The sequence below is a fragment of the Pterocles gutturalis genome, unplaced genomic scaffold (assembly GCF_000699245.1).
Source record: "Pterocles gutturalis isolate BGI_N339 unplaced genomic scaffold, ASM69924v1 scaffold39114, whole genome shotgun sequence".
Taxonomy (NCBI): Eukaryota; Metazoa; Chordata; class Aves; order Pterocliformes; family Pteroclidae; genus Pterocles; species Pterocles gutturalis.
In genome coordinates this window covers 3,961-15,521 of record NW_010129646.1, presented here as the reverse complement: position 1 = coordinate 15,521, position 11,561 = coordinate 3,961, and the positions used below count along the sequence as shown (strand labels likewise).

The 11,561-nt window shown below is 42.4% G+C and overlaps 1 protein-coding gene across 1 annotated transcript in view; it reads left to right on the top strand.

Moving 5' to 3' along the window:
- Positions 1-11,561, top strand: part of LOC104466534 (band 4.1-like protein 4B) — a gene marked incomplete at both ends in the record, with an annotated part of 41,026 nt that overhangs the window by 25,875 nt on the left and 3,590 nt on the right. The window contains 2 exons of the mRNA XM_010079977.1: positions 2,245-2,255; positions 4,116-4,231. Of these exons, the coding sequence (XP_010078279.1) occupies positions 2,245-2,255; positions 4,116-4,231 (127 nt within the window). The remainder of the gene's footprint in view (positions 1-2,244; positions 2,256-4,115; positions 4,232-11,561) is intronic.

The window sequence follows — 11,561 nt, the reverse complement described above, 5'->3', positions numbered from 1 at the left end:
CTGCCACGAGCGGCAGCTGGGTGCTGTGAGTCTGGGCTGGAAACCCTCGCCTGGGCTGTCAGCCTGCTGCGGCAGGAGACGGTGACCTTTCTGGGGGGTGTGCCAGCCCATATTTTTCTTTCCCAAATTAGAGTTGAAGCATGCCAGGAGATGGACTCGGAGCCAGCGATGCTGCTGCTGAGTGTCCCAGGCCTGAGGGCATGGCAGGTTCCACTGCCCCTGTGTCCCTCCTGGGGGCTCCCCCTGGCACAGGGCCCCATGTCACCCCCCCGGGGCCTCAGCCTCTGCCCCAGCGATGCTGCAGCAGAGCTCCAGCTCCGCACAGCCCTGCCGTGGGCCCTGACAAGCCAGACCCACCGGTAGAGCAGAAGGTGATTAAAGAAACAACAGCAAAATGTACAGTACAGCTCTGTGTCTCCCCTTAGGCTGCTCTGCTTTCCCACTCCTGCTTGTTGGTGGAATAAGCTTAGAAAATCCTAAAACCAAACATCAGGAGTAGTTCTGTTTTCACCCAGTGAGTGCTACCTATGCGATGAAATGTGGGGCCCAGGAGGTTGCATCCCCCCAGGCATGGGGAGGGCGAGCTCTCTCCTTCAAACCCCACACCCCTCACAGGATGCAGCCTCCCCAGCCTGTCCAGCAGTTGTGATGCTCTGAAGGGGACTATGACAGCTGACGTGCACATAGTACCTATTCCTGGAGATAGATGTGCCTTGCTCTTCTTTTTGTTTGCTTACAGGTGGTTCATGCTATTTGATTAGAGAAAAGGGAATTGGTGCTAGTTCCTGATGTGGCCTAATATCAGCAATGCCAAAAGCCAATTCCCGGTTTCTCTAAGGCAGCAGAAAGGGGCAGGGGCACCTCCAAGGGGAGGCTGTGGTGCGGGCACACCGGCCGTGTCCAGCTGAGCTCTGCAGGCGGCTGTGCATGCCGTGCACCGGCTTCGCTTAATGCAGGCGTGCTGCCCTGCAGGCAGCTATCGCAGCTCTCCTGAGGAGACCCGTACCCATGCACCCGGCCGGAGGTGCAGAGCTGATTTCCCTGGAAAGGCCAGGGTGCAGTTAGACCTGGCGTGTTTGCGCTGTTAGAGTGGTGGTGGTGTGGATAGGACCACTTCCCTTAAACAGGGTTAAAGTTACTCATTTGCAGTTTGAGGTTACAGGCCTGGATGCCTTTTGTGAGGTTGGTGCTCAGTGGATTTGGTTTGGTTTCTTTTGTTTTGTTTTTAATGGATCTTTTTAAATGCTGCCCAGGCTGTTTCAGCTGAGAAGGCTGTCTTGTGGACAGCCTGTGGAAGCAGTTCCTAGTTTATGTGCCGAAACAGTTAGGAGCATGCTGGCTGTCAGTTAGTTATCTAGGACAGCACACGTAGCAGAGTGCGTGGGACAAGAAAAAAAACAGGCGGAGAGGAGGCCCTAGCAGGGGTCTGCATCAGGAGCCTGGGGACATAGGGGACTGATATCTGGCTCCAGGCTATGTGGGAAGGCCACTGCTGGCAAAGTGTTTCTAGGAACTAATTGGTCTGTAACCCGGGGACACTCTTGGGGAAGAGTGTGCTTGTGACCAAAATATCTCAAGTGGAAATGCCTTGGAGGGTCAAAAGGTCTCATGGGGGGAATACACTGTCCTGGTGGAAGCTTCCCTGTGAGGCTAACAGAAGTGAAGCTGTTCACACCAGCACTTCAGTTTGGCTACCTCTTGATTTTCCTAGGAGCCGAGGGTGTTTTGTGACCTATTCTAGTTCCTGTGGACTGGACTCATATCTGAGCTCTGTGGTGGTTTTAAATTCATATGAAGTGGAACGTGGAGTGACCCACTGATATGTACCCAGGATCAGGTCAAGAGAGGAAGAAAGCATCTGCCTTTCCTCCACTTACACCTGTTCTGATAAAAGCCAAAATTACAGCTCAATTCACAAGACATGGGCAGGAGAGAGGAAAACAACAGTATGCCCAGACAAGGTTTCCTTTAAATACTGGTCCATGTTTCTCAGCAAACACACAACCTAGGATTTTGTTACAGAAAACAAACACAGGCCAAACCTGCCTGATTTTTCACATTCCAAGTAATTTGTCTACTTCAATTACTGGAAGTGAAATCCAGTGAAACAAATCTGATGTGTCTGTTTATGAAGGCAGTTCAGCAGATGATGTTGTTTTCCTGCGTTCAGCCTGATTATTCTATTTGCGATGCTGCCTTCACCTCAAAGCTAACGTACACAGATCGTATCTTTTTATGCAGCAGATCCTCCTCCAGTGTATTCGCAGAATCCCAGTCCCAGGGACCACTGTATTCAAGAACGGTTGGCTTTACAGCGCCAGCGCTGCTGCACAGAGAGGGTGAGACGCTCGCTAAGCCTAATTGGCATGGCAACATCGTGCATGGATTACCAGGTGTATGTGAGCAGATCCACCTGCAGCAGCTGGAGCTATCACCAAAAGCAAATGCCAACAAGTATGCAATCTAGCTCACAGAATTTTTATGATGGAAAATAACAAATGAGAAGAGGGGGCCCATCTTGCCTCTTGAACTCTGGGCTAAGCTTGCAGGTTAACACTTAAAAAAAGACATCCTTTATTCCTGAACTGCTCACTACAAAAGTCCTTATATAACCCTGAGCAGAGAATGGTGTAATACAGGCTGAGTTTCAGGCTGAAAACAGTGCTTTGAAAAACCACAGTGCTGCCAGGTTCTTTCTTGAAATGAAAACCTGGTTTTGCCAAGACTTAACGCTGACTCGGGAAACATAAGACTTTTGTAGACATTTTTTGCCTTTTTAAAAATCTGTTTTCAAGGTTGAGTTAAAAGGCAAAACTGGCTATCTTGTTTTCTGGAGCTCTCCCTTTTAAACAAAAAAAAAACAGTTTAAAAGACAGTTTTAAATCATAGCAAACTTAAATAATTTAGATAAGTCACTTTTCCCCCCCTCTATGTTCTTTCTCAACACGAAAATAGAATGACTGTGTTTCCTCAAAAAAAAAAAAAAAAAAAAAAATCATCATGTCTTATCTTATGGCTGTGGTAATTTATTCCTGGGTATCATTGAGCAGTGTCACAGTCTCGTATGCATGGAAGTAGCTGTGATGCGAGGGATGCCGGATGCTGGCATCACTAACTTGTGATGAGAGACCACCAAGGGGAGGTCAATGCTGACATTGTAACCCCTTCTCGGACATTCTTACCTCAGGGTCTGATAATGTTTCACCAATGCCAAAAAGTAGCTTTTTGTTTATATCCCTATAGTGGGTTTTAGCAGTTTGTCTCTACTCAGCAAAGCCCTTAATGTATATTTAAACGGCTGTAGAATTAAATCTTGAGGGAGTAATATTTAATATTCTTAGGAAAGCTTAAGAACCTGATCCAACAAAACTGCAGTCAGTGCAAGATTTTTATTGATTTCAGTGGGTTTTGAATCAGGCTCCAGAGATTACCGGATTGTTCCCAACTGTTATTACCTAGAATCTATAGCAAAAAGAAATACAGAAGGGTGCAGGGATTTTTTAAATCATCACATGATGAAGCTATTTTTTCTCAGATTACTTGCAAATATACCTGTATATGCCACACCATCCCCAAGAGATTGGCCTTTCAGGGCTGTCTCAAAAAATATTTTTCCTTGTCTTTCTGTGTCAGTGGTTTGCTCAAAATCTCTTATTGACAAAGCACAGCAAATTCCTGACAACAGTCTTAAGGAGGCTGGCATATAAATAAAGATGTCTGAGAGAAGCCAAAAGCTATACTCTGATCTCTTTACACATCACATGTTCTGAGAGTGGCACCTCAGTGGCTGCATAAATAATCAACTGAATTTTAGAATATAGGGGAGATAGAGGGGGAGGAGGTAAGCAGAGAAGTATCTAGCCCAAAGCTGGCAAAAGCCCTGCTGAAATTAAGAGATGGGCAAGAAGGAGGATGGGCAGGAATTGTTTGCTAAATAGAAAAAGGAAAAATAACCTGACGTGCATAATTATGAAACATTTTAGATGGTCTTAGAGGGAAGATGGTTTGCTGACCACTGTCTCCTCAAATGCAGCTGAGTGTCTTGCTCTGTGGTTCTTCTGTAGCCTCCCTTCAGATTGTGTTTTTTTCTTTCTTTCTTTTGGGCATCTTTTTAGAACTGAGCTCAGGACTTCCCCTTCTTTATGATGAAACTTCTCATCTGAAGAAAATAGAAACGGAGAGTGTGAAGGTAGTTGGACCATGGCCAGCTCTGCACGTCAGCATGAACAAGGTATAGCATATGCCTACATTTACATATATATGCTGGAGAGCCCTTTTATCACTTCATATTCAAAAGCTGCTGCATTTTCACCTCCAATTCAAATCAACATTCATCTGCAACAGGCTTGCTTTTTCATCACCTCTCACCATCTCCTTATGGGACTGGGGTTTGGGTTTTAGATTTAGCATTTCCTCCAACTTTGCCTTTTAAAATTTCAGAAGCTGCTGCAACGTTATGATGTAGTTTTAGTTTAGTTGTGAAGAGTTAGTCATCTAGGCAGCCCAGAGCTGTAAAAAAATAACACCACTTTAAGTGATTAAAAAAAAAAAAACCCAAACTTGTTTTTCTACATGAGGAGTCTGTGTTATGCCTTAAAACACCCCTGGCATCTGATGTCAGTGGGTGTTTTGTGAGTGCATTTTTGCAGGGGTGGCAAAACTGCCATGTCCCACTGTTTCTGCCGGAGATCAGAGGCCACCAGGTCAGTGACTCCTTGTGTCTGTGTGAGGCACATTCCACTGTGCCCGTGCTGTGGGGTGGCTTGAGCTGCGTCTGGATAGAGCCCCAGAGCCCCAGACCTCTGGCTTGCAACCACTTCAGTCCACAGCTGAACCTAGTGAAGTCAATGAGAGCATTGCCACTGGTCTCAAATAAAGTGGGTCTGGGCCCCCAGGTGACTACACAGACCTGTTAAAAGAAATGTGGTATTTGGAGAGTTTTCTGTCAGTTCAGGAGGGAACTCAAGTTACTTTACCTTGGTTTTACAGACAGCTTTTTGTTATTGATATTATTTCAACAAGCATTAGGGAAATTAAAATCAAAGGGGAGGAGGCAAAGTGTATCAAAAATATGAGCTATCTGTATAGCGTAATCTTTTTTTTTTGTTTTTCCTTATTTTCCTTTTTTTTTTTTTTTTTTTTTTTTTTTTTTTTTCTGCATGATAGAATCCAGGAGGTGGAAGTCAAGGCTGAAAATCAGTGAGTCAGGTGTTTCTAATAAAAAATGAAATCTTGCAATAGTTTTTCAACATCCTAGTTAATTAAGTTAATCCATAATGCAGTGGATTTTCTGTCATGAAGATATGCTTGAAGAACCATTTTCAGGGTGTGTTATGGAGTGGTGGTGTTGTTCAACTAAGGACTGCAGTCCTTATGCCGTGTCAATGTGGTCATGAGACAATGACCTGTGTCATGACTTTTGGAGGCTTCTGAATCAACTGATGAAGGTGGAATATTTTTGACTTTTTCACAAATCTATTTGGTTACCAGCTGTGAGAAGCTCATTTTGTCTAACTGTTTGGTTTGAGTGGAGATAAAAAGTTAAATCACAAAATAGACAAACTCAGGTGAAATGGAAAGGAAGTCATCTATTTCCTGTGAACATTTCACAAGTTCTTCTAGAAATACTCTTAATTGGTAATAAGTACAGTTTTTTATAGGCAAATCTAATTAAACATTGACATATTTTGCCAAAGGAAAATTCTCCATCTCACAGATTCATCCAGTGAATACCCGGGTCTTGTGAGAGGACCACTGTAGTTCAGATGTAACTACTGATACTCTGTCTTAACCCCAGCTGAGAACATTCACTTAGGTGCAATGCCCAAAGCATGCTTTAAAGGGCAGTCCTACACTATTGAGCTTATTAACAGCTCAGTTTGGCATACAAAAAGGGCTAGAGTGAAGAAGTGAGAGGACTCTTCATGTTGACCACAGTGCACAAGTGGCTAAACCAGTCTGGCCTCTGTTGCGCAAAAGATCCAAACAAATGATCTCAAAATTAGTAGATTTATGGTCTTTTTTCTTTCTTTAAATGAAAGCTTAGAACACTTTGGTCCTGTATTCCACTGTACTGTGCAACTAGGCCCAGTAGTGTCCCTGTGACTTCTGCCTGGCAAAGCCTGACCTCTGATCCTCTTGCTCTTCTTTCTTCTCTTGAAAATCCATGGAGGGAGAATTCAGGTCTTCTATAATTAATGGGTTTCTTTGGCTTGTCCTGACAGCTCTAGAATCTTGTCCGCAGCCAGATGGGTTATTTATTTAAGGACTAATTAGCAGAACCCAGTATCACAGCAAAGTGCTTCGCAATAAATACAGCTACACAGTAAATGCAGCCTGTGTCTGCTGTGGTGAGATTTAATCACTCAAAGTTTATCTGATGAAAAAGTCTTGCAGTGAGCACCAGAAGCTGCTAAATGCTTCTGTTTCTGGCAGAAGCTCAGCAGAAGTCAAGGCTAGAGACATGGGCTGTCTAATGAAAACTGTCTCCTGGCAGTCATAGAGGGTTTGGGTTTAAAAGCTAGGCAGCAATCCCATAAGCAGCGGTTACCATGTGAATACAAAGGATGCCAGTCCCTCAAAATATATTAAAATTGACATTTTGAGCCATCTGAATATTGTGTGTGCTCTTGAAACAGCCCCAGAGTCACCACTGGAAGGCACCTCAGCAGTCAAACTCTCATGTTGCAGGTTGTGGGTTGTGACTAAAAAGTAATTCTAAAATTGTTTTGGCCCTTCACTTGTGGTTTCTTCTTCAAGCACCATTTTCTGACCTAGATCCTAGTGAAATGTGTACACGGAGCTCATAAAGCTAAAACAAACAAACCACAGGTCTTTGAGCTTTGAGCGGAGCCTGGAGTCACCTCGGCAGATGGCTTCTCCAACGAAAGAGAGGGACATGCTGTAAATGTTGGGCTAACCCAGGGCTGAAATGCTGTGGGGTGTCGCCCAGCACAAAGGCAGTGGGGCAGGTTAGACAGGATTGAAACAGCCTTAAACTGTGAGGAGCATTTTTTTGCTGAGAGTATGGCCTCTAAAGCATCTTTGGTTATGGTAGTTAACCAGCTACTCAGTCCAGCAGTGAAGAGATTTTAATGAGTGGTCAGTTTGTCTCATTTCTGGCAACATTCTATGATTCTATAATTATTACATAAAAAGAAAGAATGCTAATACAATTCAAATTGTTTCTACCCCTTTTCCTGGTGTTATGCTCAACCTTCCCCTACACCCCTGGCTCCTAAGCTCAGTGATTTCATCTCGGTGGGGAGCAGAGCGGGTGTTATGAAGAGTCCTTTAGCAAGAGGTATATGATGGTCATGTTCATGATTTCTTCTTTCTCACTCGAGGGTCCACTTCAGATCCTTTTTGTATGCTTGAAAACACACTTTTACACTTTACTCTTTCTTCATTCATCTGCATCTTGATGTTACACCTGAGTCTACTATACACGGTAGCTTTTACATCTATATGGTAGATACTGTGTCTTTGCTGTCTTCATTGCTCCTAAAACCATTTTTGTCCAGCTCCAGGTCTGCATTTCTTTACCTGACCATTGGCAAGTTGTTTATCACCATGAGGCCTCCGGTGCCCGCCTGTGCCCCTTGCATTATTGCCCCATGCCTGCGCTCCTCTACACCACCTCCTGTGTCTCCACTTCTCAAGGGCTCTGTTTTCATACCAGCCCTGTGTTGCTTTTTGCTACCCCATTGTGTTAGTCGTAACTATTGCATTCTACAAAGAATAACTGCTTGTGTTAGTATTTTCTATATAAAATTATTGCTGTTACAGCTAAACCTAGTAAGACAAAGCTGCAGCCGGGTCAAGAAAAGTTCAGACAGAGTGAGCCTGATGAGCCTCAATGGCTTTGCAAACTGTTCAAAGCTAGCAAGACAATGCCATATTACAGAGCTACCCAGTTATGCTACTGACTGCTTGCAAATGATGCCACTTGCAAAAAAGCAGTGGAGCTACCTGCCCCATGCACAACTGCAAACTGTAAAGCTACTAGGGTTCCAAAAATCTTTTGTGGTTAAAAAAAAGAACCAAAACCAACCCACTTAGTTGATATATCTGAGACTCTTCTGTGTGATACTCTGACCAGAGAGTATAGCCCAGGAAACATGGCTGCCATGACCCAGTAAGGCTATCACGAAGCTTGGCACTTGACAGAGACAGGATCTGATAGTACTGAGCAATAGCGTTTTATAAAATAAATTTGATAACAAGAACTAAAGAAGTTTGCTCCAAGGATATAAGCAAGAAAAGATTTTTTATGAGTTTATCTTTCATTTGAACAACTGATAGTTGAACTGAGGAAGGTCTTGTGTATCTGACAGTGCTTAATGAGGATTATTTGGTTGTCCGGTTTTTCCAAATGTATTTTTCTAATGAAAGATGCAGCTTCTGCTTGCAAACTTTGCCTCAAATAAGAATAATATAGTTATACAGTTCTTCCCATTATGGTGTCTGTTAGTAATTGGTGTTAGCTATCACATGGAAAAAATTCAATAAATCTCCTGGTGGAAAAGGGCCAAAAGAGTCTGTAGATTTTCATGCACGTTTGCAGATGTAGTTGAGTCCCAGGAAACCAAAGAGTTTGTCCTTACATAGCTAATGTGCATTCAGAACCTATATATCTGTATTGTCTTCATTAAAATTTTACCACCCGCTGGAAGTGATGACTAGCAGCAAATAATAGACCTGTGTTCCTAAACAAAATATTAACTCTACTCTTCATATGACTCCAGCCAAATGCATGTTTTACACATATTGTTTGGCTAAGAAGAGACTATTGATAAACTTGCAGAGGCAAAGGTTGTGAGTCTTGTTCATGATACAAAGTTTGATGAGGAACAGAGCACAAAACCTTTAAAAGCTGGGAGAATGGAAATATTAAGTACAGGAGTGGTATTGCTGTATTTCATGCAACTATTTTTATATTCTGTATGTGTACTTAGCGTTCAGTTAGCTTTAGTATTCAGTTAGCTTTGCACACCAAAGCCAGTGTCATCATTATCTAACACTGTACAAATCTGCCTTTGGTTCTAGTATCAACCAATGTAATTGAATTTAAAGTAAATGTTTGGGAGGAGAAAAGCAAACCTAAGACCTCATTTAGAAAAAGAAAAAAAGGCATCTAGTTTTATGTGTGTACATATCTGATCTTGTTCAACCCACTTCTATCAAATCCACTTAAATGCAATTCTCCAGTGTTCTTCTCTGAAAAAATAAAGTTCTGCATCAATAGTGAAAGTGATGTGAACACATTGCTATTTTTTTAGCACCAGCAGAACTAGAGATGGAAAATTGGAGTGTTATCAGGTATCTTAATGGGTTTTTTCCTCATTTCTAAACCTTTTAGACTGAGTTTAGATTGCAATTTTAAGCAAGAAGATTATTTCTTTCAAGTGCAAGTTTGACTCTTATTCACTTGAAAGGGGCATCTCAGGTTTTTTGGAATTACATAATAAGAATTATAAAATTGGAATTTTCATTAACATTATGCCATGTTTAGTTTTCTAATTACTTCCACATAGAATGCTCTTAGTTTATAAATGAAAAATAAATTTTAATAACTGCCAACCTGGTGCAACATTTGAATATCCAGCTGCTATCTTTATGCTTCACTCATCACTGAAAGCAATAAGGATTCTGGAAATGTAAGATTTCTTTATTGTACAGCAAAATAAAATAGATTGCAGTTTTCATTCTTGCAGCAATAGTGTACAAAGATTCCCAATGCAGGCAGGTTTTAGCTCTTTGATTTTCTTATAAACCAGAGAAATGAACCATAGAAGGTACTGTATGGTTTTGTATAGTCTTGAAATGTTAGGGGGTTTTTTTGGTTTTTTTTTTGCTTTTGCTTTCTTGATGACAATTATGCTTTAGGAATTAAATTGGGGGATGAATGGGGTTGTATGTAAAGGTTAGTGTCACTAAGGAACAATAGGAACTTATTAAGATACTTAGAAGTGCATCTTACTGCAATAGTCTGCAGTAAGGAGGTGCTACTTTGTTCTGTCATTTGCATTCATTTTTAGTCTGGATCTTCAGTGCCATTGCACATATACATGTAATAGCTAATCAGCTGTGTGAGAGCAGAATTCAAGTAATGATTCAGGATGTGCTGCACTGTGGCAGAAAAGTCCACCATTGCCAAGGCAGGCTGGCAAAGAAGTGTTTGCCTTTCACATACTTTCAGAAGCTAAAGGAGGTCTGGGTCAGGTCGAGCACTCCCAAGCCCCACGTGGGATTTGTGTGCAGTAGCATTACCACTGGGGCAGGGGGAGGAGGTGGCCTTCGGCTGCTGGCTCAGCATCTGGTGAACAGGATGAGGCCAAGCAGCTGATGGCAGCAATGTCTGCTCTTCACGTGTGCTCAGTCACTAAAGGTGCTGCCGCTCCTAGTCAGGTGCAAGCAGAGCAAATGTTGCTTGCTTGAAGGTTGAAACCCTTGTAGTCCAACCCAAACAAGAACTAAAGCAAAACAGAATACCCAGGAATGGTTTCCAAGAAGGCTGCAACCTCCAGCAGAGGCAGCGGCTTTCCCAGTTTAGCCAGGCATCAGCGTTTGGACCTCTCAAGTTGCGAGAAGCTCAATGAGAGACTTGCATATCAGACCCCACTCTAGGACAGTGTCCATTATGTGGAGTTATCTGATCTAATCCTCACTACAGCAGGAGGTTTAGAACTTTGGATGGTTCCCAACTACAGGACAGCCCCAAAGGCTTTTGTCTTGCACTTGGTCAATATGGGCAAACTGGGAAGGGGAGGAAGAACATAAGGACTGAAAAATATCCATATCCATCTGAACAACAGATGGACAGGACTCTCAAACTTTTCAAGTTATGAAACAAGCCTGTGTCCTAAACAAGCATCAGTTGTCTTGATTTAGCTAGTAAAATACAGTTGCTTAATCTTGCTTGACTGAAATATTTAATTAGTGTCCAGTGTTAAAACAAAGGTGGGATTTTTCATGGCCTTTGGAAATGCCGCTGCTTAGTGCATTGTTCTTTCTGCTGTTGGATATCAATACACTTAAAAGCTGACAATAATAACAGCCCTTTTAAAGTGTGTAGTAGTGCACTGTGGCTACCAAGACTATTGGTCAAGGAAGAGTTGGGCTTTCTTTACAGTTAATTTTATCCTTTTGATTATCTCCAGTTCTCAGTTTCACGAGTATCCCAGAAAAGCCATCTATGGGTTTTTTTCATATGTTTGCCAGAACCACCATTATAATCAAGACTGAAAAGATGACTACAGTTCCATAAGTTGCTCCAGCTAGGTACTGTCACGTTCCATTTTAAGTATTTTCTTTTTCCCTTAGGAGGAGAGTGGGGAGAATGAACAGTCAAAAATTATCTTCCATTACAAAGAGCAAATGTGGACAGGCAAATAAACATGTAAGAATTATTAGAAATTTGTCAGAGAAAAATATCTCATGATGGGCAATCCTTTAACAGACAGTTGTTCAAAATCATACCTGGCAGCTATGACATTTTGGATGCAGAAGCCTGCTGGGCCAGCTTTGCTTACACATGAGTAATATCTTGCAGTCTCAGT